At 44.4% G+C, this 25,768-nt stretch overlaps 1 protein-coding gene across 1 annotated transcript in view; it reads right to left on the bottom strand.

Annotated features, from left to right (window-relative positions):
• The window catches only part of LOC147725818 (uncharacterized), a 257,980-nt gene that overhangs the window by 165,445 nt on the left and 66,767 nt on the right, over positions 1-25,768 (bottom strand). Inside the window, exons 5-6 of the mRNA XM_086959995.1 lie at positions 6,846-7,156; positions 785-6,231 (exon numbers count right to left, since the gene is read on the bottom strand). Of these exons, the coding sequence (XP_086816121.1) occupies positions 785-6,231; positions 6,846-7,156 (5,758 nt within the window). The remainder of the gene's footprint in view (positions 1-784; positions 6,232-6,845; positions 7,157-25,768) is intronic.

Genomic DNA, 25,768 nt, shown 5'->3' with positions numbered 1-25,768 from the left:
GTAAGTAGTTACTTTCAGTTTTGCCAAGATCGTATTTCTGCAATTTTGCACTTATTCGCGGGGCGCGAACTCACGCTAACAGTGCGAGCAGTGCGAGCAAAATCCGCTGCTCGCGGATTTGCGGATTTTGCGGGAAATTCGCAAATCTCGCGGATTGCGGATTTCCCGAAAATCCGCAAAATCCGCGAGCGGAACGGATTTTCCGCCCACGCCTAATGTCCACGCGCTGTTCCCATTAGGCACAGGGTCAAGACTGATTTGCATATGGCCAGGTATAAACTGGGGTGGCACGGTGAGCAGAAGAATGATGGATTTAACCCAGATCTCTTGACTGGGGGTGAATGTTTTGACTTGTTGAATGACAATGTTGAAAGACAGTGCAGGCTATCAGTGCAGGATAGCAGGGAACGCGATCAGTGCAGTTTAGCAGTGCAGGCCATCAGTGCAGACTATCAGTGCAGGCCAACAGTGAAGGCCATCAGTGCAGACTATCAGTTCAGGTTAACAGTGAAGGCCATAAGAGCAGGTTAACAGTGAAGGCCATCAGTGCAGCCTATCAGTGCAGGTTATCGCAGACTATCCGTGCACACCATCAGTGCAGGTCATCAGAGCAGGCTATCTGTAATTCCTGTAGACTGCCGATCTTCTCTCCATCTTTTTTGGTCAGTGCTGCCACTGATGCTAGAGTGTGTATTCAAACAGATTGCAATATTTAAAAAATAATCAGCAGATACATAACTGAAGTCTAACAAATCTATGATTTTATCATCAACTAATCTCTTACCCTGCATCTTTCTCCTTTACTTTCTGCAGTTGGAGGGTGATGACGCCGGCAGCGGAGTCTTTGCCTGGGTAGACCTGCGTGGAGATCTTCTTCTGATTCTCGTCCACCATGATGACCTTGATGCCTTTCCCCTTCAGCAGGTCACTCTTGGTGAGGACGTTCAGGTCCAGCTCGGTTGCCGGGCAGCTTGTATCCTGCATTTTCTTCACATAATCATTGACTTCTTTCTGCTGAACTTCTGTTAATTTCTTTTTTGATCCCTCAACTGGTGTCTTTTTCATATCGCCTTTGTGTTCTTGTTCAATGAAGAATCTCTCAGTCTTATTCCTCCCAAGAATTTTGTCGACAGTTTTACCTGCTTGCTTATTCACTGCTGCACCCAAAGGTTTACTCAAAAACCCGTTTAGGCGGCTTGAAAGCAAATAAACAAAGTTATCATTGATCTTTTGGGATATCATATCCAATAGTTGATCTTTCATTTTCTCTACAGCTGGGAAGTTGCGGCGTCCATCATCCTTATAGTCGGCAGCAGATTCTAGCTCATCACATTCTTTGACTATGAAAGGAATGACTCGATTGTCAATCATGTCTTGAGTTGGGGCAGAACTTATCATCTGCACAAACTCCCCAATTTTTTTTCCGACTACAACACTCAGTTTGAATCCTTTCTGGATGACTCCTTTCACCTTGGCCTCGTCCATGATTGACAGAATGCCATCTTTCATGGAGTCGAGGTAAGCAAAGAACGTTTCCATGGTGCTGTAATCATCAGCAATGTCATCGACAGCAGACTGGCAAATATCTTCCATTGCGCTATTCATCATCTGTTTATGGGTTTCTCGAATCTGAAAAGTCGTTGGGTTTTCTGTTTTTAGGGCACTCTCTGGCACCCCATTGACAACTGTAAACTTTATAAGTGTTTGTTTCAAAGCTTGATTCTGCTTGACTGATTTTGCTATCATGCCTTTAAAGGCTTTTTCAAATATTTCCTTGAACACCCCTTCGAGGGCTGCGTCCATGCCATAATCTAATGCTTTCATAACTCCTTGTTTGGCCATTTCTTGACCGGTGTACTTCACTGCCTGCACAAGGTTCTTCTTCATGGAAGAATTTGAGGCGAGGGTTTTAATGGAGTTAGAAAGAGTATTTTTGGAAATGGCAGAAGTGGCTGATGTTACAGATGTTTTAACGGAAGAAACTAGCGCTTTTCCAGAACGAATGATGTCATCGGCAAGAGAGGCAAATGTTTTCGTTCCACTGAGTAGACCTTTTGTCACTTTCACGACCGCCTGTGCTGCCTTTTTAATGATGCTAAAACCTGCAGTTATGAGTGATAGCCCAATACTAATGGCCTTGGATATTGCCCATTCTGCCCAATCGAATGCCCCTTTTATCATCCCTTCGATCCCTGATATCATGTCCGACACACCCTCAGAAATCAGACCCATTCCGAACTGACTAGCCGTCCCACAGGTGAAAACACACACAAGGACCCCAGCGAGGACCTGCAAAGCTCCAACTATGAAGCAAATGAGAGCACTGATGCAGAATTCTGGTTTCTTCTCAACTTCAAACACAAAGGACAGGCCGTAGTCATACAGCACATTCAGTTCATCGGTTGTTATAGGACTGTGATCAGTTGCCAACGAGAAGACAGCCTGGTCCTTGGTAATAGCGTTGCTTTTGTTCTTTTGGAACTCAGTTAGCTTTGCAATGGATTTATCGATGTAGTCGATCCAGGACTTGAATAGACTCTTGCGCGTCTGCATTTGTTTTGTGAAGTTGGGATCGTCTCTGTTGTGAGGTTCAAACTTGGCTAAGCAGGACATCTGGCAGGAAACAGTGGTGTTTGTCACCTCCGATACATAGATTTCAATCATTCGCTTGGATTCGTTCAAGAGATCCAATGCTTTCTGCTTATATCCTTCCTGTCCCAGATTGATTGTAATGTAGGCCTGATTGTAGAGTGCGACGGCACGGTACACTCGATCAGCCTTCTCTGCTTTCTGCCAGAATGATAGCGCCCCGTAATCCGATGCTTTATTCTGTGTGTGGCGGTACATGCGATCCATAGCCTGTTTGATGAAGTCGTAGAAGTTATCTGATTCTCCTCGCAGGAGGCTGTCTGCTCTCTTCTGAATCACTTGGCTAAGGTCTTTTTTGAGCTCTTTGAGGTCTTTGTGTTCATCTATGTCCTTCTCATGTAGTGTGAGCCAAAGGGCCCAGCTCTCCTTTAACGCATTGAGAGCCGGGCAGTAGTCTAGCTTTCTCTGAGTGTAATCAAAGGTGTAATTCGATGAATCAGACGTCTTATAGATATCACGTTGTTCAGGTTTATTGTACTTTCCCTGAAAAACATTGAGATGTTCACAAAACGTCTGAAAGAGTTCTTCTCGCATCTGTACTTCAAAGAGCTCCTCAGCCTCCATCTCGGCGATGTGTTTTTTCTGGTAGTCTGCTCTAAGATGTCTCATCACCTCAATGGGTTGGTCCTGATAGGATGCTGACAGTTCATCATAGTTTAATATCATCTGGACCATGCCAGGGCTTCCTTTACGGGAGGTCCTGCCAAATATCTGCTTTTCTACCCTTATGTTTGTAGGAAAATGTGTGAGAATCACAAAGAGTCCTCCACAATTATTCACATCTTTAGTGATTTTAACATCTGTGCCTCTTCCACCAAGGTTTGTGGCAATGATGACATCTCCTGCATCAAAAATTCTTGTTTCAATATTGTCTTTATCACTTCTGATGTACAAAGTTATTTTATCTGGCTTGGAAACTGCTTTTAATTCTATTAACTCTTTTTGAAGCTTTTCAGCTGTTTTCACATCTTCACAGACAACTAAAGCTGCTTGGCCCTTGCCCCACTGGCTTGGACTTGTGCGCTCCTTCACATGTTCACAGATACTTGTGATCCAGGCTTTATGGCCTCCTTTAACCTGGAGAGTGTGTAGCTCAGTCCTCTTGGTATGGCGGTGAGTAGGCATAACATAGCAGGATACCTTGTAGTGTTTTTTAAGAAACGTAATCTCTGCCTCATCTCCTAGGGTCCCAGAGACTCCGAACATGCCTGTGCCTTTAGTGTATCGTTGAAGGAAATGGAAATTTGACATGAAGTTGGTGACGTTTGACAGTGGTGAGATCGCCAGCTGGTGCTTCATCTCCAGGAACTGCTGTAAGCCGTCACCCCAGCGCTTGTTCTTCTCAAGCACACCGGTGGCTTTGAAGTCCACAGGGATGATGGAGTGGTATTCATAGATGGGCGAGGTGGACTTCACTCGACTCGTGTCTGTGGCTGATTCTATCATGTACTCTCGATCCTTCTCCATCACGATTGCCTTCATAGCATTTTCCACAAAGACCTTCATCCTGTTCTGTGTATATTCCTTCAGGTGGGCTGGCAGGAGAATAAAGGTCTCATCCTTATTCTCTTGTTTATCTGGTGGCTGATAGGTATCTGAGTACCTGATTCGTGATTCCAGTTCAGTGATCGCTCCTTCTATCAGAGCCTTCTCGCTCATCACCACACAGGCACAGCCACGTTCCTGGAGAAGAATGCGAATTTTGTCATGATCAGATGAAGATTTGTTGTCTGATACGGAACTGATCGCAAATTCAGATGCTTTACCATCCCTTAGCTCATAATATTCAAAAACAACTGCATCTTCAAGAACCTTCTGAAATATAGACAAGAGATCTCGCTGCTGAGCCGGCCCCAGTTTATCCATGAGCTCTTTGATTGCAGAGTCTTGTGGCTCTTGAGTGATTGGCTGATCAGACTCCACTAGGGTGGATTGAAGCTTCTTCACATCCTCTTCAGTAAAGAACCCCAGCTGCAGTCCCGGCAATAGAATGTCGAGGGAGGAGAAATGCTCTGATGTGTTCGGCCCCATGACAGCTGTAGCAGCAACTTTGTGAAAGTATTGTGTTCCTGTGGCCCAAAGAGTGTCACCAGTTTTGGCCTCCTGGATGCGTTGGCAAGTGCACATCTTCACCCAGATGGCTGCCAGCAGTTGTTCTAAGTGCCGCATTCCTGTTGCTGCACGTGAAAGGTATGTGACTTGGACGCCGCTGTCTAAGGTCATATAGTCCACTTCATCCACAATGGATATGTCAAAGGTCCGATCTCCTCTGGTTTTGCCTTTTTCAAACTCTTGTTTTAGAATGTCGGCAGCAAAGTTCCCAACAGTGCCATACACAATATCAGCTGCATACGCCTTTTTAATTGCCTTGTCACTTTCTCTTGAGTCGGTACATTCATCTAACCTTGGAGGTGGTACAACGCTACAAGACACATCGAACATCTTGTAGAGTTTGCTCCATTCCTCTTGATCTCGACGGGCAAGCACTGGTGAACTTGTGATCACATCAACCTTCTTCCCTCTGATTGCATGAATAAGGGCGAGCATGGCCACGATGGAAGATTTACCCTCGCCGGTAAAGATCTCCAAAAGACAACCATTGCATGCAGGGTCTTTAGAAATTAGAAGCGTCAACAGAGATGCGAGCTGAGTCATGCGTGGGAAATAGCCCTCAATCTTCTCTCCCGACTGTGTTACAATAGTCGTAGTGTCCTGTACAGCCACACACAATCCAATCAACATTTGCACCAGTTTCTCAATATCAGGATTTTCAAAGTCCATAGATCTGGTCAAGGCTATACCTTCTTTCTTCATTGCTTCATCCAGATCTAGTGTTTGATATGCTGGAAGCCGAGCTCCAACTTCACTTAGCACTTGGTCCAGGATAGAAAGAACCTTTTCAGGATAGTTGTTTTTCCTCATTTCCGCTAGCATGGTTTTTAAATCCTTGTCCTTCTCATTCTTTACATGTTGCCGCAGAAGCAGCACAGGATCCTGCTCCTTCAAAGATGCAATAGTCGTGTTTATTTCAATCTGGTATGTCTGTACACATTGAAGGATGGCCTCCACCTTCTCTTGTGAAACGCTGCTCTCCTCCACCTTCAAAGTGAATTGAACTGCCTGGATTGGGGTCCAGGTTCCACTGAATATTATGTGCCCGAGAAAGTCTTGGCTGGTGCAGGAAAGCTCAGAAAAGACAGCTCTGGATAGTTTCCCAGCTAAGGTCTTGTTTGTTTTGTACAGTATATCCAGGATACGTATAAGGTAGCTGGATTTATCATCTAGTTCCCCCTTATACTGCAGAACGTTAATCATCTCTAGTCCAGCACCGTTCAGTGTCACTTGAACTGTTGCCAGAAGGAGAGTCAGATGTTCAGTCAGTGACAGGTTGTCATAATCAAAGGCTTTATCCAAGCTCGCATGACACCAGATGGGTATGTCCTTTTCCAAGAAGTACTGAGCAATGAGCTGTTGCTGTAGTGCTTTCATCCGCTCGCCAATGTCTTGTGGTGCGGGACCTTCCTCTTCTTTCATCTTGATATCAAGTAGGAGTTGGTTAAATTTCTTCTCAGTGTCCTCCTCCTGAAATAAAGGTAAAAAGAATAGGTTACTTCCTTTACCTCTACAACTTTAGAGTTCCAACAGAGAGCAAACCCCACCTACCTACAAAATGACAGAAGGAACACTTTAATGATCACTTGGTGCCTGCATTAAAAAACCTAAGCAATTGTTTATGACTCTCCTGGGGTCTGCACAGAGATGTAGCCTATCAAAGACTCCTGAGATGATCAATCCCTCACACAGGATTCTCTTGCCCTCCGCACTATCAATCCTTGGGTTATCAATTCCACAGAGCATTCTCTGGTGGACTGCACCAAGGTGTAGGCTATCAATCAATCCTGGGGTATTAATCCCCCACAGGGCATTCTCTGTTACATACTGGAGGGCAGCATGAACACTATGACTTTCCTAGATGTTCCAGAGGACTAGGGATTATTTTCAGAAGTCATTGGATGACAGAAGATTTCCAATGTTCTTTCTATTGGTCCCTTGTGAATGAGGTCCATCTCATTGATAATAGGCACTTTGTTGACACTTCTACACTTGGTGCCTTTATGTCTACCCATTTTAGTCATGTTCCCTGATTTCTTTCAACCTAGTGAGAGGTTTGGGGTCAAATGCAAGGTGTACTGTACCTCATGGGTTTCAATGTTGTCAGCATCATCATCTTTCACAGTGTACTGGATGATGTGCGAGCGCACTTGTAAGTTGGATCGCCCTCGCTGGTGGCTCCTTTGTTTTAACTTTTCCGAAGTTTTTGTCAACTTCTCCTCCAAGGATTTGCTTTCTCTCTCAATCTCTTCAGCAATCCTTTTCTCCCTTTCCAGACGTTCCTGTTGTCGCTTTTCTTCCTGCTGCCTTCGTTCTTCTGCTCTTTGCCTTTCTTCTCGCTGCCTTCTCTCCACCTCCTCGCGTTTCCTTGCTGCCAGGTCTGCCTCCTGTTTCGCTTGAAAATGGAGTGAGAAAAAGCACACATTATGAGCCTTATTACACTCAGTGGATAAACAAAGCAGCCACACAGGAGCATTTACTGATGCTGTAACCACTGCATGTATTGTGAGTTTTCCTGGGCTAGAGCGTTATAAAACTGCCAGAAGGACCAGGTCACTGGTTACTGCCCTTACACCTTACAACATGGACGTCATTTAGGGGTCAACAGGGGTCACACCTGCGACCCCTGGTTTGCCCTCTGCGACTCCTGGCACCGCCTTTATGACCATTGTCCTCACAGGTGGCAAATTCAGTGCCAGGAACACAGGGGCACCTTGATTTGTGCTTGACTCTCCTTGTTTTCCAACAATTTTGTTTTATTGCACTAATAGTGAATAATGTTACATTATTCACTATTAGTGTAATAAAAAATAAAGTACAATGAGCTGCAATTTGACCTTCCCTATTAACTGAAGTAAGTACAAATTGCTGTTAAATGTATGTTGTGTGCGTGCTTGTCGTGTGTACGTGAGAGAGATTGTGTGTATGTGTGAATGTGTGTGTGTATGTGTGAATGTGCGTGTGTATGTGTGAATGTGTGTGTGTGTGTGTGTGTGTGTGTGTGTGTGTGTGTGTGTGTGTGTGTGTGTGTGTGTAAACATGTGTGTGTGAGGGAAGGGAACCTCAAAGGGTGTGTGATGTCAATTTCTGCCACCTGTGTCATTTTGGTGAATTGACATCAATGCCTTATAAAGTGAATGCATATAGACTGCAGTGTAAAAACATTGCCAGATTTCTGCTTTCCTGAGGAACAAAGTGTATATATTGGTGGGTTTTCATTTAAAAAATCACAGTATTCTTAGAGTTTTACCTTTGTTTACTGCCATTGAACCAAACAGGTTTACGCAACCTATAACTTTATAGATATTTGCTTTGGAATGCATACAGTCTGTATGGCTGTCAGAATAGATGGATTCAATGCTGATGTACTCCATGATGTAGCTATACATAACACTGTGAGTACCAGCCAATATAATCATAATGTATGTGACCATAAAAGTACGCACCATAATAATATTGCCGACTAACGCAATCCCTGTAATGTCAATCTAAGCGCTAGCCAAGTTGCACTCCACAACAACGCTGTCAATAAAAGCAATAATGTATGCATCAGCCACAAATTGTACAACCATGATAATGTCAATAAATACGATTCTGATGGATGCCATGACCAAAACACACCCAATAAGGACAAAGTTGATAGGTGTCAACCTCCTCATATCAATGTATAGTATCACCAACGTACTCGTAGTGCTGACAGTGAATGTGCCCGCAATCTCAATGATGATAATATATGTATTCGCAGTATTTGCAATGACAATGTATATATGCGTAATAGCAGTGATAATCCATTGGCTGAACAACAACAGGAAACAATACTGTTTCGCAGGATGGGTTGACAAACAGTGAGACTCGAGGAAAATTTAAAATGAGTAGAGAAGAGGTTAAAAAGAAATTTCCTTGTCATGCTTGAGGGAAGAGCGGACATTGGAAGAACGAGTGTAGATCTGTACAGAAAGGTAATGGTGCAAGTCAAAATTTAAATCCACAGATGCAAAATTAAGTGATTGGAAAGCAGCAGCAGCAAGTAGTTACCACCCAGTTATAGGTGCCACAACCGCCCATACCGCCCATACCTCCAAATATGAATGCTCATATGCAGATGTACAGTACAAGTTCGGGATTTTGAGGAGAAGAGCAGTTTGGTAAGCATCCATTAGTCTCGCAGTACTTGGTGCATAGTAGTGAGATTGAGTTGGAGTGGAAGCAGTGACGGTGCCTGAGGGGGGAGGAAGAGTGCGTACTTGGCGCATCTTTAGCGGTAGATCAGTCAGGTCCATTTATTGATGGAAAGGTAGAAGGAAAATATGCCACCTTCTTATTCGACATTGGTGCTAACCGTTTCACTGTGACAGAAGCGGAAATCCCAAACGTACGCCTCTCGGGAGAAACTATCCAAGTTGTAGGCATTGCAAACAAATACATAAAAACTCCTGTTACAGCCCCAATAGAGGTTCAAATTAGAAATTTCAAAGGTATGCATCGGTTTGTAGTGTGTGACACTAGTCCAGTGAATCTTTTCGGCAGAGATTTGTTGTGCAAAATGAATTGCACTATTTATTGTACACCGGATGGTGTTGAAATAATTACACCATTTGAGGATGTCGAATGCAAATTATTGATGGCCCAACGAGAGTCAGAAGTAAAAGAATTATATTTTTTACTGACTGAAGCAGATTTACCAGAGGAATTGAAAGGTACTGTGAGTCCAGATGTGTGGGACTTCACCGGAAAGGAAATTGGCTTAATGAGAAATGTAGACCATCATGTGATAGTGAAGAATGGAGCAGTGTACTTGACTTGACTTGCCCAGTTCAAGATGAGTCCCGAAGTCATTGCTGGAGTCACACATGTGATTGATCAAATGATAAAACAAGGTAAAAGAGATAATGAGCAGTCCTTGTAACTCTCTCATTATTGGTATCAAAAAGCCTAACGGAAAATATAGAATAGTACAAGACCTGAGAAAGGTGAATAAAATTGTTGTTCCGTGTTGCCCAATAGTACCTAACCCTGCTGTAATTTTGTATCAGATCCCATGTGATGTTGAATGGTACACAGTCATTGATTTGTGTCAGGCATTTTTTCTATCCCCTTACATTCAGTACTTAGGTCATAAGATTGAAGAAGGACTAAGGAAAGTGACCCCAGAGAGAATCAGTATAATAAAAAGATGTATCAACCCCGGAATCAGAAAGAAGTAAGAATGTTTTTGGGAATGGTTGGACATTGTAGGCAGTGGATATGTGGATTATCTTTGATTGCAAAGCCTTTACAGAAATTGACCAGAAAAGATGTGAAAGATCCAATTGTGTTGAATGAGGGGAGTATGGAGTCTTTTAATAGGCTACGAAACAGTCTTTGCCAGGCGCCCGCCCTGGTTATGCCAGGTTATTCTAAGGAATTTGCATTGTAATGTTGTGAGAGAGATGGTTGTGCGTTTGCAGTCTTAACCAATAGCGTATTTTTCTGCTACCATTGACTCCATGGCCACAGCATTGCCAGATTGCCTAAAAGGAGTGGCTGCCACTTGTGTGAGTTTGGCACAAAGTGAATCAACTGTCATGGGTTACCCAGTGAAAGTCTATGGGGGATATTATCAAGAAGTGGCGATAATTATCGCTAACCGCCGTTAGCGTGACTTTTTTTATCGCCGTCTACGGCGGGAAATTGTCGCCATGTTAGCAACGTATTAACAACAGCCCGCAAACAGGCAATAGTTTCTCTTACCGGTTGAAATGTCCGGTGATAAAATTAGCAGTACGGCGATAAAAATCCGGCTCTAACGTTAAAAAAATGCTCATGAGCCCATTAGCAATAAAAAATGCACATGATTTTCCCTCTAACTTAAAAAATAGCCAACAGTCCACCTTCCATAGAAAAGATGCCCAAAAAAAGATTTCATGCGGATTGGAGCAACCAGGGCCAAGTGCAGCACACATCAACAACCCCCTCAAGCCCCCCAGCATCCAAGATGACCAGGATGAGAGCTTGGATGCCTCGCTGGACCTGGGTCTGGAGCATGGATGCCAAGCTGGACCTGCGTCTGGAGCCTGGATGCCTCAAAGGAACTGCGCCTGGAGCCTGGATGCCTCACTGGACCTGTGTTTGGAGCCTGGATGCCCCACTGGACCTGCGTCTGGAGCCTGGATGCCTCGCTGGGCCTGTGTCTTGAGCCTGGATGTCTCGCTGGACCTGCGCCTGGAGCCTGGATACCCCCTGGACCTGCATCTGGAGCCTGGATGCCTCGCTGGACCTGCGTCTTTAGCCTGGATGCCTCGCTGAACCTGCGTCCTGAGCCTAGATGCCTCGCTGGACCTGTGCCTGGAGCCTGGATGCCTCGCTGGACCTGCGTCCTGAGCCTAGATGCCTTGCTGGACCTGCGCCTGGAGCCTGGATGCCTCACTGGACCTGCGTCTGGAGCCTGGATGCCTCGCTGGACCTGCGTACTGAGTCTAGATGCCTCGCTGGACCTGTGCCTGGAGCCTGGATGCCTCGCTGGACCTGCGTCCTGAGCCTAGATGCCTCGCTGGACCTGCGCCTGGAGCCTGGATGCCTCACTGGACCTGCGTCTGGAGCCTGGATGCCTCGCTCGACCTGCATCTGGAGCCTGGATGACTTGCTAGACCTGCGTCTGGAGCCTGGATGCCTCCTTGGACCTGCGTCTTGAACCTGGATGCCTCGTTGGACCTGTGTCTGGAGCCTGGAGTAGGATGTGGAGGAGCTGTGGAGTCAATGAGCCATGGCAGGAGACATTGATGCATGACGATCGCCAGTACCTGGTGGTGAAGTCTGGCAGGTCGCATGGAGCCACGTAGCTGACCTGTGTGAGAAGACCGCCTTGAGACCCTTGGAGCAGTTAATGGTAGAGGCGCTCCTGCACACCAATGTAGTGAGGTCCGCATCGCATACTACAATCCAACACTACACCGGGGTGCATGGAGGGGATTACCAACGGTGTGTGCCGTCTCCCTACATCACAGGCCGGATGATGTTGGGCTGGCCATACGCTGTGGAGGGTGAGGCCCCTGTGCTACAGTGAACTTGTGTGGCGTGAGCACTGCGCCTTCACAGCTAAAGGGACCCTGCTGCATCAACTGCATCAGGAGGTCCACCAGCATACTAGGCATCAACTGCTGTACCCAGCTGAGTGAAATCCCACCTGGCTGAGGTTCCTGCTGGCTGAGTCACAGATTTGGAGAGAGTGCAGTGGATTGCGCCACAATGTCAATGTCCAGTTAAGGAGAAGTTGGGACGTGCAGGGCAAGAGGGCCGGGGGGTGAGTCGCTCATGCCTAACACACGTAGATGACACACCACCAGTGGCGGCTCTTCCGCTATGGCGGAAGAGCGATGCTCCACCGCCTCAAGCAGTGCAGAAGAGGAACAATCATCATATGATGATAACTCAATCAATGAATCAATCAGGGGAATTGTAAAAGCACTACTCACCCGTGAGGGTATCAAGGCGCTGAGTGGGGTGGGGGGCGCAGAACTGTTAGCCGAAGAGCCAGGTCTTGAGGGTCTTCCTGAAGGTGTTCAGGGAGGGGGCGCATCTGATGTCTGCCCGGCAGTTCCTTCCAGGTCTTGGATGCAATGTGGAAGAAGGATCTGCCACCTGCTCAGGCTGTGAGGATGCATGGGGTTTTGGCCAGTGCGAGTTTGGTTGATTGGATGTCTCTTTTGGGTACGTGGAAGTTGATTCTGTTGTTGAGGTATTTGGGTTCATTGTTGTGTAGTCCTTTGTCGGCTTGAGTGAGGATTTTGAAGGTGACTCTTTTCTCCACAGGGAGCCAGTGGAGTCTACGTAGGTGTTGGCTGATGTGTTCATGCCTGGGGGTGCTGAGGATGAGTCTGGTGACGAATGTTCTGTAATGTCTGGAGTTTGCAGAGTACGGATATGTAAATACCGGCATAGTATATGTTTCATTAGTCCAGTCTGCTGGGGATCAGTGCATGGGTGACTGTCTTCCTTGACTCCGAGGGATTCCATTTGAAGGTCTTGCGGAGAATGGGGAGGGTGTTGAAGCAGCTGGAGGTGACAGTGTAGACCTGTCGGTTCATGGTGAGGGATGAGTCGAGTACGATGCCAAGGTTTTTTGCGTGGTCCGAGGGGGTAGGGTGCCTTCCGAGGGTGGTGGACACCAATTGTTGTCCCATGCTGAAGGGGTGGTTCCAAGGACGAGGACAACTGTCTTCTCAGTGTTGAGTTACAGGCAGCTGTTGGTCATCCAGACTTCAATTCCATGCATTCCTTTCTGGAAGATGAGTCTGGCGGTGGTGGGGTCTTTGGTGAGGGAGAGGATGAGCTGGGTGTCTTCAGCATCAGATACAATGTTGAGGCTGTGTCGAATGATGGCGGCGAGGGGTGCTATGTAGATGTTGAAGAGAGTCTGCCTAATAGATGACCCCTGTGGGACTCAGCAGGTAATTTACGTGGGATCAGAGAGGAAGGGTGACAGTCTGATCCTTTGGCTTCTTCCGGTGAGGAATGATCGGATCCAGTCTAGGGCTGTTCCTTGTATGCCGGCGTTGTGTAGTCTGGTGACTAGTGTGCGGTGGGAGACGGTGTCAAAGGCTGATGAAAGGTTGAGCAGGATGAGGGCTGCGGAGTGGCCTTGGTCCAGGAGGGTGCGGATGTCATCTGTTTTGGCGAGTAGAGCGATCTCAGTGCTGTGGTAGATGTGAGGAGGGCAGGGGCCCGGGGGGATGCCTTTCAGGAGCGAGGTGGTATATTCGGTTGTGACCGGTGTCCAGGTGGAGATGGTGGACTGGCTGGTGTGTTGGGGGGCTGGCAGTGGCGTCTGGTGGATAGTTGGCAAAGCTGTTGTATATTTTTTTGATATTGAGGTGGAAGTAGGTTCCACGCTTATCACAGAGGTCTTGGGACGGGGTGATGTCTGTTGCTTTGCTTTGTGGGATGGTGAATTCATGAATGACCTTGAAGAGTTGCTTGTAGTTGGAGGAGTTGTTGAGGATTTAGTTGTGGTATTCCATCATGGCGTCCTTGTAGGTGGTGTAGATTTTGGGTGTCTTGGTGCCAGTTCTTCTCCAGGTATCTGCAGGTGCGTCTTGCTTCTTGGAGATGGGTGGTGAACCAGGCGGCTTTCCTGGGGCGCAGTTTGTTGGACTTGCGTAGCGGTGCGACCTTCTATGCGCAGTTGGAGATCCATGTGTGGAGTTCTCTGGCTGTGACGCTGGCGTCGGATGTGTTGGTGGCCCGGGTGGTGGTTAAGGTCTGGCGGCAGTGTATTATTTTCATGACACTCTTAATTTCTACCTTTGTGTCCCTTAGATTTGCTCGTATGTAACTGACCGACTAGATATCATGAGGGCTGGGTATGTATAATTATTTTTGATGCCCCCTACACACTTTATCTGTTAATTCATACACAGAATATATCATAAGTATTTACTTGATACAATATTGGCAAGAAGTACCTTGAATGTACTATCGGTGCGACGTATGAATACACCGTTACATCGATGCAGTATCATCCCTATGACACCCAGAATTAGGTAGTGTATGATATTCACGCGAATTGTTCGATAAGTTGCGCAATTAATTGACGACTCTACGAGTGACATAGACATTTCGCTTTAGTGATTATACTTTATGAAATATTGTCCTTTTTATTTTATACAACCATCCGACCCTTTCAATATGGCGGCCATATTCGTAGTCCTATTTCTCGCTCCAAACGGCGCTTTAAATATGGGCGTTCTAGTAATGATCCCTTTTTGCATCCAGCTTGCTGCTCGTCGTTTTCACCTCGAATCACTTGGAGATACTGACGATTTATTTTGTTTCGCTCTGCAGCTTTGACAATTCCTTGTCTCCCTTTTTCTTTAGAGTATTCACTCTGAATATTTGAAGATCTATATGAGTCTGTTCGACTTTGAGGTCCAACTCGGTAATTATTTTTGGTTTTCTCGTTGTCACTTGAAATTCGATAGTTCTTACACAAATAGTATGCAACTGATATTAATTACTTCTACAGACTCTCTGCCTATTTAATTTCCATGGTCTATGAAGAATATACCACTCGTTTTTGGATTATGTGTGTATAATATTGAGCAATAGGTAGGTCATTACACCTTAATTCCACTCACTTTCTTAAATGACTGTCAGGTCCGTATACTGATGTTCTCTAAATCCGGTTCTTATCTTTTAGATTACCGGTCGGTGGCATTGAAATTTACAATTTACAGCCGTCCTACCATAATTTACAAAGGTGTGGGCGTCACACAGAATTAGGAACAAAATACTCTACCTTAATTAATGTTTAAACACTTTTCTGTTCGATCTCTGAGTAATTATGATACTCGCATTTAGGAGCAGTTCTAGTAGCTCCGCCATACATGAAACCGTGATCGAGTAACGACCTCTCTAGACTTGCAGCATTGTAATCAAGGTAACATTATCCCCTATACATGAGGTTTAGTAATTGTCCCATGTTCGTAAAGCATCCGCATGAATTTATAGGTGCTTGTTAATCCAATGCAATCCCATATGTAACTGTTTGTTGATAATGTTTGGTTCTAAATATATTGACCAGAAGAATTATTCTTCCATATTTCATGTGTACAGGCTATCATGTATTAACTCTGTAGATTATGATTTAGTGACTGGGCTTTGTGAAAGGTTTTGCATGAATATAAGATATGATACAGGACTATTCCATTTACTTTGAAATCTAAAATAGACTTAATGGTTTTTGTAGAATACATGGCTCCAATTAAATTTCTATCTCTATGATTTATTTGCAGTCAGTAAACAATCCCTGATGTAACATTTTCAAATGTTGATACTTTTTGGTATCATGAAATGCATATGTGCTTCTAAAATGAATAGACAGTTTAAACTAGTTCCAATGTTTGAAATATGATATCTCTATCGTGCTCAATCGTGTGTGTATCACAATGTTTTTGTTTTTGTCATTAGTGCCTTCTTGTTGTTTTGTTTTTTCACAAAGGTGTAGTAAATATGTAAATATATAATGTATATGTAACTGTAAATATTTTTGTTTCAGATTACATTTGGTCATATACAGTTCATAATTGACATCAGTCCTGAAGATGGTCTCAGAAAGTGCTATTTAGGAGACCGAAACGTCGACCTTCATCTCATCCCTGCTCTATTTTATTCATTTTGATTTGGGATAGGTGTTTTTAGGTTCTGTTGAGTCACCTATTAATTGACTTATTTGTGTACCTGCAGCCCTAATCATTTCTGTATTATCCCCATCTGTATATATGAAATCACTTGCCTTCTAATTTTTTGATAAATTCTATTTTTCCAATACACCTTTGTGTTTGTTGTTTATATGTTGTTTATATGTCTTGACCAAATAGAGGTTATATACTGAATCAAATATTTACTTCTTTGTTGCATTGATTGCTTGTAAGGATCATTAATTTATCCTTTGAAATCAGCTTGAATCACTAATTGTTTTCCAAACAAATCCCCTTGAAGGCATTTATACCTTTCTATCTAATCACCCAAGCCCTCAAGGGTATTTTGGGATGCTCACTTTCTGTTGATCATCAGGGTGTCCAAAGGACACCCTGTTGCACCCCTGAAATGGTAATGTACACTGGTGTTGCGCACACACATGTCCCAAGGACATGTGTGTGTGTAACATACAACTTAGAAAAATGCACTAAAGTGCATTTTTCTACGTTTTTGCTATTTACCACGTAGTCAGACTTCGCAGTAAATAGCGGCCCCAGATTGCGAATTCGCAATTTTGAAATGGTTCATGCATTGCATTTAAGGAATCTCTAATTGAGATTCCTTAAATGCAAATAATCGCAATGTAGCGATTTCTAAAATTGCGATTTTTGCATTTGGGATGATGCATCCCAAATGCAAAAATACCGGTCGCAAAGGGCCAGATTCTCAGAATCTGCCCCTTTGCTAGCGGATTTTGGTTTGATGAACCTGGCCCTATGATAGTTCATGCGAAACCTATGCAGGAAGCTACACCTTTGTATGTTCCTCCTAGAGGTGAGGGAACAGATTATGATAATAACTCTGCTGATGCTAAGGGTTATTTTTTTTATAATTGGGTCTATACTCCTTGGAACAGAGCGAATGTTATGGCTCTTAAAAATGCATTGCCTTATCCGCAGAAGAATCCAGCCGCTTTTTATGAGGAAGTTGAGGGAGCCATTAGCTCTTGTACTATGAATTTGCCCGACATCACCATGTTTTTTAGGTTGATATTACCGCCTGACATGTGGAGAACTGTGCATAAAGTTGATGATCATGCAACTTTTGGGGCGTTATGGAAAGAGTTAGAACAAATGGATGTAGCGAGGGAACCAGCACAGAAACCGTGTAAATTAATTTCAGTTCTTTCTGCAGCTATATTAGTTAAGTTAAAAACGATTATTCCCCCTAAAAAGATAGATTGGACTGTCTTAGCGTCGTGTAAGCAGAAGGCAGATGAATCAGTTTCGGATTTCTTTTCACGATTTGAGGAGGCATTCCACAATTTTAGTGGCCAGTCATTAACAGATGACATGGGAAGGCATCTGTTTGTCGATAAATATGTCGCCAACTTGTTGCCAGGGATAGCTAGTTGCCTGAAGGCCAGTGAGAGTTCATGGACTACTGCTTCTCTGGTTTCTCTTTTGATTATGGCTCAGTATTATGAACGGCAGGAATTAGAAGCAAAGGGTAATGAGGATAAAAGACTAAGGAATTGAAGACGAAGGTTATTTTAGCTCAGGCTTATGGTCCCCCCTTCTAGGGGTAATGATAGAGGTGGCCATGGATCTGATGGTTCGTCTCTTCCTTCTTATACTCCTTTGAATTTGTCCATTGGCCAGTGTGCGTACTGTAGGAAATTTGGACATTGGGTTTCTTATTGTCCGGCATTGCGTGCTCAGCAGTATCCACGTGGACAGGGACAAACGAGAAATTGCTTCGGATATTCAAGGCCTAGAGGAAGCATGGATGATCGTGCTAGGTTTGATGCTAATACACGTGGACAGGATGGGTTTAATACTTTTGATAGACGGCACCAATATCAAATGTCCGATTATGTGCCGTCTGATTTTAAAGATTCTGCTTATGCAAAGGACTGCCTAGAATGGGGTAAGGAATCAGTTGAAGTTCCAGTAGATCAGAAGGGTCTCTATGTTACAACACATGTTTTGGGTTCTACTGATCAGTTTCTGGTTGATACAGGAGCTACTCGTAGCGCCTTATCTAAACAATTGGTTCCAAGGGCTCCCCTGTCTGGCTTAACCATTACACCGATTTGATTTTGATGGAACACCTTCCCTTATCCCGGTATCACAGCCACTTGCATTCCATGTAGAGAAATGTATTGCTCCATGTCCATTTTTGCTCTCTCCAAACACACCAGACAATATTGTGGGTCTTGATATGCTGAAATATTTCAGGGCTACGTACGATGTTCTCCTGAAGGTGTACGTGTTATTTTAAATGACAACTACCCCGTAACTGAGAGATCTTGTCTTGTTAAAGAGGACACTGCATTAGCTTCACTCCCTAGTACTTTGTGGGCTACTTCAGACACTGATGTAGGCCAAATGGTTATTCCACCAGTGCATATTAGTGTCAAGGAGGGCGCTTCATTCCCACAATTGCCGCAATACAACATTTCTCAAGAAGGAGAAGAAGCACTTATATGCATTGTCCATGATTTGATGAAAGTGGGGGTTGTGGAAGAAGTTCCCTATAATATTTGTAACAGTCCTATTCTTCCCATTTTGAAAAAGGATACTGACACTAGGATTTACAGATTCATTATTGATTTGCGAGAAGTTAACAAGATTGTAATAACGCAATACCCTGTGGTTTCTGACATAACGACACTTCTTACTTTTGTTCCCCTGACAGCGACTACATTTTCCTTGATTGACCTGAAGAATGCTTTCTTTTCGACTCCTATTCATCCTGATGGCCGATATTTGTTCGGCTTCACTTTGAATAATCGATCGTGTAGATTTTGTAGAATTCCTCAAGGGTACACTGAGAGTCCTAGCATTTACAGTCACGCATTGAAGAGATAACTTGATTCTTTCGTTTTGTTTGAAGGAGTAGCTCTCATACAATATGTCGATGACATCTTGTTGGCAGCCGATACGCCAGAACAGTGTGAAGAATGTACTTTGTCTTTGCTTTCTTTTCTTGCTACACACCATCATAAAGTGTCAAGGAAGAAATTGCAATATTGTAGACCGAAGGTAACCTATTTAGGTCACCTTCTGTCTAAGGAGGTCCGTGCAGTTACACCAGATCGCATTCAAGCAATTTTAGATACACCAGTGCCTTCCACTCAAAAAGATGTCCGTGTATTCTTTGGTCTGACTTCGTTTTGCAGGCAATGGATATTAGGATTTTCACACATTGTTAAACCCCTGCTAACGCTTTTGACTTAAGACACTCCAATGCCCCTTCCACAGACAGATGAATGTCAGAATGCTTTTCATCAGTTACGTCAAGCTCTTTGTTCTGCACTAGTGTTAGGCACTCCAGATTACACAAAGGCCTTCACACTCTATGTACACGAGAAAGATGGGTGTGCATTGTCGGTTTTAGTACAGAAACACGGTGACAAGCAGCGTCCCTGTGATTACTTTTCAGCAGTTCTTGATCCTGTTGCTCGTGCATTGCCTGGGTGCTTTCGTTCAGTTGCAGCAACAGCTGTGTCCATACGTCAGAGTGAAGGGATAGTTTTGTCACATAAACTGTTGGTGCTAGTACCCCATGCAGTAGATGCCCTTTTGAATCAGACTAAAATGCAGCACTTAACTAGTGCTCGTCTGACAGGATATGAATTAACACTTTTGGCCCCTCACATTACCCTAAAGAGGTGTGCGACTCTAAACCCAGCTGCTTTGTTGCCATATCCTGTGACTCAGTCTCAATCAAAAGAGCCTCATGATTGTATATTCCTTACCGAGGAACAGACAAAGGGTTGCGTCGATTTGCAAGATCCACCCCTTTCAGAAGTAGATGGGGAACTGTGGGTCGATGGGTCCTGTTTGAAGTTACCAGATGGCACGACATCAGCTGCATATGCAATTCCGACAATTGAGACAGTAGTGGAGACAGCTCACATACCACAGAAGTCGGCCAAAGCAGCTGAACTGATAGCTTTAACACGAGCGTGTGAACTTAGCACTGATTTGCGTGTGATCATCTTTACAAACATCCGCTATGCTTTTGGAGTGGCCCATAATTTTGGCCTGCTTTGGAAGGAAAGAGGCTTTCTTACGTCCCACGGGATGCAGATAATGCACGGAGAATTAGTGCATAATCTCTTAACTGCACTAAGATATCCAAAGAAGAAAGCTATTGTGAAGTGTAGTGCACACAAGAAAGTAACTGATAAGACAGGACAAGGCAATGCATTTGCAGATCGTGTAGCTCGTGAGACTGCAATGCAACGAAGCACTACTTCTATGTACCTAGTGAAGTCTCAAGCTGAGCGATGGCTTGATGCTAGACAGGAAGTGTTAGATGTACAGAGATCAGCTTCTGTAGCAGAACTTGAGAAAAGGGCCAAAGAAGGAATATTGGACGATGAGGGTTGTTGGGGCAACAAAGACATGGATAAATGGAAACAACCTGCAGCCTATTTACAACCTATGGTTCAAATGGCACATGGGCTGGCACATGTTGGAGCTCTAGCGATAACGAAATTGCTTGCGCGAGTTTGGGAGCATCCTGAAATTGCCAGCACAGCAAAGAGAGTAGTACAGTCTTGTTTGATCTGTTGGCAGTATAATCCTGGAAAAGGGACACAGACTCCTACAGGAGGGTTTGCTACACCGACTGTACCTTTTGAAGTTTTGCAGATGGATTACACTCAACTTGAACGCTGCAATAACTTGAAGTATGTCCTAGTGATGGTATGTGCCTTCAGTAAATGGATAGAGGCATAGCCCTCAAAGGATAATTCACCTCTCACTACAGCGAAGGTGATTCTAAAGGAGTTTTTCCCTAGATATGGTGTTTGCAAACTTTTGTGGAGTGACAACGGACCTCATTTTATTGGGTAAGTTGTTGAATATGTCCTGAAAGGATTAGGGATCAAGCAGAAATTCCATGCAGTCTTCCACCCACAATCAGCAGGATTAGTGGAGAGGTACAACGCTACTCTGAAACTGAAATTAGCAAAAATACTGGCTTCCACGTCTCTGAAATGGCCTGATGCACTACCTCTGGCATTGTTGTCCATAAGATCAGTGCCACATTCAAGATCTGGACTTACACCATATGAAGTGGTGTTTGGGAGACCGATGAACATTCGGGGAGTTCCTCAGCTACACCCCATACATGATGTACCTTGTGTTCTGATGAATGATTATTTGGCACAGTTAGCCGACAGTTTGATCTCTATTCATCAACAGGTTCGAGAAGCCCTTCCTGACAGATCTACAAGCGAGACTCACGATCTTCGGCCTGGAGACCAGGTTATGGTCAGAATATTTGAGAGGTCAAATAGCTTGGAGCCGAGGTGGCGAGGACCAGAGCAAGTGCTCCTGGCTACGTGGACAGCAGTTCGAGCGACAAACAGAAAAAATTGGATCCATAGCACACACTGCAAGCGTGTGCCGCCTACCTTGGTGGAACTTGCTGTGCTGACCGACCATCAAGACATTCTGTACACGGAGAAAAAACAAGCGATCCCACCTGACGAATCTGAGGAAGTCTTCCCGGACCACACGATTTCTGGAGCATTGCGATACCAACTGAGACCATGGAAAGAGCCTGCATTGTCGAAAAGGACTGGTTGAGCTACCGCCCTGGGTTAGTGAAGCGGAGTGCCGATGTGGCACGGTGGGGATCAGTCCTGCGAAGTGACACCCGTCTTGACCCTCGGTGAAGAAACCAACGGCTGCCCAGGGCTAATCGCTCCAACCATTGTTACAACGGCGAGCTGATCATGTCTGCAGAAAGATCGACTGTTGTTGTTGCTAAACCTAGTGCTAATAGGATTATTTGTGCTGTAGGGTTTGTTGTTGCTATGGTGGTTATGGCAATAATAACTTGGTTTGTTGAGAAAGTGGCTCCTGCTCGAAAGTTTTTGATCACCACTACTCCAGTGCCAGTTGAGCACCATTATTTTACGCTTCTCTACAATGAGCAGAAGCATCGACAATCCTACCTAAACAATACGTTCATCAAGATGTTGCATCATACTCATAATGCCACCAATACTACTAACTGTTGGGTGTGTGGGATGATACCTGCTCACCAGAAAAAGGGAGGAACACCTTTCATTCCTCTTCCATTCTCGCACAAAGGTTCTTGTCAAGCTTGGTTTGCGCTTTTGTTTGCTTCTGGAAAGCCTTCAGTAGGTGGGAGTAACTTTCACCTCAATAAAGTATGCTATCAAGATAAAGATGGTTATCCTCAAGCTAAAGGGACTAAATGGGAAAGGGAAGAGTATCAACCTGACAATATTTCGACACCATATATCTTCACGAATATGAGAACTATTAAGAACAATGGACCTTTTGGGATTTCTGTGACCAGAGCTAAAGCTGATTTATGTATAGGCAGTGTTGGGAGAATCCCAGTAGGAAGGAGTGAGTGTACAGTGGTACTGAATACGGAAGATGCCAATAATAGCAGTTTTACGGCCTCACATAATACCTACTTTGTACGCGGCAACAATGGATATTATCAACTACCTGTTGGTTGGTCTGGCATATGCTACGTGTACTTCCTGTTGCCCCCTGTGTTTTTGGCACCTGCATCGTATCATCGTGATTTCCGACTGTACAACGATATTTCCAAAAACAGAAATAAGAGAACAATAGTTATGGATGAAGTGGACCAGACTGACACCACTCTACTACAACAATATGTTGATTTCAATTTAGGCTTGTTTTTCTTCATGGGTGCTGCATTAAACAGCAGGCAAATAAGACGATTGACTAGAGTTGTGAAAGCTGTTACTAATCAGACAGCTATGGCACTTGGGAACATTACAGAAGAGCTGCAAGTTGCGAGGATTGTAGCCCTCCAAAATCGCATGGTGCTTGATGTGATTTTGGCTGATCGAGGGGGTGCGTGTCTCATCATTGGCAGCAGTTATTGTGTTTTCATTCCGGATCACTCTCCTTCAGTATATGATGCAATCTCTAAACTGCATAAGATTGCTGCAGAGATTCATCCAGAGACTGGCACATGGACTTTTTCAAGCTGGATGTTGACACTCTTTATTACTTGGGGCTGGAAACTACTGACCATCCTATGTATGGTACTAGTGATACTATTTACATGCTGTATATGTATGCATTGTGGTCCTATGCTTTGCTCTATTTGCATCACTGCTTGTACACCTACCAATAGAAATGTTGCACAAATGAAAGCCCAACAAATGCTAAATAAAGAGGTCACTGAACTGATGAGCATCGATGTACAGGATGCATATCTAGATTACCCCAGATGAACGAATGTCTTCAGCTAATGCTAAAAGGGTTATCTGTTGTAAATTGGCAGCGATTGGGTTAGCATTAGCAGAAAGCCATCCTGTATTTAGAGGTGATCTTATCCGTTTTTTGTTGAATCCATTTTGTATTTTTGGCAGCCATCTTGTTTGCCATGTGCTACCAAGTCCGCGCCATGTGCTCTGTCCTACCTTGCTGTTGTCTGCTCTTGGAATCTGCCTAGAGACAGGCTATATTTAGCTACTTCTGCTTCGCACATGCTCAGTTGAGCTTGTAGCTGTCCATGCAGCTGCTGTTAGTCTGTAACTGTCAGGATGTGTTCACCAGAATTAGCAACTGTTATCTCCTCCCACTTGTTGACTGTGCATTTTCTGTATGACCTTATATGTACCTAAAACCCTCTTGTTGTACTTGTACCGCCTTCTTTTGAGCCCCTGTGTGGGTATAAAAGGACCAAGCTCCTTCCATTCAGTGTGCCACTTCATACATTACCGAAGGGTGTTGTGTGAATATAGTTCCACCTCATGAGGTTTAATAAATCTTATATTTTCTATTCCAGTTTCTGTGCCAACTTCTATCCTATTGGTCTGAGGACTTGTGCAGAGAAGGGTGAACCCCTAGCACTGGTAGACCTTGCTAAGGCCCACCACTACACTCAGGCTGTTCAAAGCAGTCATGCACACCTCCCTGTTCGCAATGCAGGCTGCATTACAGCCTGCATGGAGAACATGGCCATTCCGTCCGGCCTCTGGCTGCATTACTTGTCCTGATGCCAATGACCAACCCCACCGCTGGATCGCAGCGTTGTTATTGACTCAGGGGAGGGAGCCTTGCTGCCTACTTTCTTTTCCTGGAAGCAGATGCAGGAGAGCAGGAGCTACAAAGACAAGGAACAAAGCTTCGAGGTAAGACTTCCCTCAATAGATTTTTAACAACACACTCTCAAACACACATCCCCGTGTCTACGCACCATCCAGAGTTATGTCCGGCGTTTACCACCTCACCGCTGTCCAGCACACCATGCACTTGTTGTCAATGGTTTCTGCTATGCGCCCATGCACAGCAGGCATACCACTCGTGTGCCAAAGGCACATACATAGTTGCAACGCATGCCTTCACCTCGCATTCCATTCCAATGCATACTAATTAGGGGTGGGCAGAATTTGCGAAGTCGCGCTACGCAAAGTTCTGCGAAACGGTAAAAATCTCCTCGAACACTCAGAAATTCAGCTAACACGCGGAATTGCTTGTTCGCAATGCATTTTTCCTGTTCGCGATCGCTGTTTGCATGCTTGGGAAGAAACATCTCGCGAACACGCATTTTGAGAATGCGAACAAGCAAAAATTCTGCGAAGCCGTGGAACACAGAATTTTGGCCAATTTCGCGTTCTCCGCGGAACGTGAAATTACACAAATTCCACGAGCGGAATGGAATTTACCGCCCAGGCCTAATTCGTAATACTAGTTATAAATAGAGGGGTCCCAGCCTGGGAAAGAGAAAAAGTTAGAGAAGTTAGAGACAATGCATAGCATACAAAAGGAGAAAAGAAACAAATCTAAAGTACAATGTTTTTATTCACAAGGTACTGCACACCTTATTACTGGTTGTATGATATATATTCAGATTTTTTTTTTCGTTTTTAAGAATAAATGTGCCCACAAGTACAAAGGAGAAAAAGGGAAGGTGAAAGGGGTAGTGATGTGGAGGGGTTCGGGAAAAGGATGTAAAAATAATAGAAACTTCATTCAGGTGACAAATAAATCCAATTTTTCTTTTTTTGAAAATACAATTTTAAAGTAGACCCCTAATAAGGGGCCACATTAACCTGCAAAAGTCAACACACATTTTTCAAAACCAGGCTTCTATTACAGCCGTACATATCCTGCTAGCGTTAGAAGCTGGTATCTAAGGTGTAACCAGTCTACGTTTCGACCCTGTTTCTTGTAGGGGTGGTTTCCCTTACGATGCAGGTCTTCGTCAGGACAAAGAGGGACGGGGATTGGGAGTGGGCAAACCTCCTAGGGGAAAAGGAAAAAAACTGGAATATTTTAAGGGTCTGCACGGGAGATCCCTGGCAAGCCATAGCGGGGCAACCCAAATTGGGGATGGACAAGTAAAACTCACATATTAGACAAAGGATTAAAACATGATATATCGTAAAACATGGCACATTCGATGAGATACAAGATAACCCCATTGGATTGCAAGGCATGATGAGCACTTAGAGGCCAAGGGAAGGGAGACATTTATTTAACAACCCCTCAAAAGAGGCCAGAAGGAACTATTATGATGAAACCTCTGAACTGATGGTTTAGCTCACAGTTGGAAAAAAGTCCTTATAAATATCCAAAGTGGACCGTGTCTGTCCATTACTGTAAAGGAATCCAAAAGATTTTATCAGATAAAAGATCTATCGGAAAAATACAGGATTGAGGCAGTGCTAAATACAATCAGAGGCTCACCTATCCGTATCTTATGTAAGTAGAGACACGTGAAGAAGGACTTGACTAGGCGTAAAAACCGGCAGCAAAGGCTGGCGTCACAGTGTGGATTCGTTATCTGA

This window comes from Lissotriton vulgaris, chromosome 3_1, assembly GCF_964263255.1.
Source record: "Lissotriton vulgaris chromosome 3_1, aLisVul1.2, whole genome shotgun sequence".
Taxonomy (NCBI): Eukaryota; Metazoa; Chordata; class Amphibia; order Caudata; family Salamandridae; genus Lissotriton; species Lissotriton vulgaris.
The sequence above is the reverse complement of the archived record's forward strand: the minus strand, read 5'-3'. Positions and strand labels throughout refer to the sequence as shown.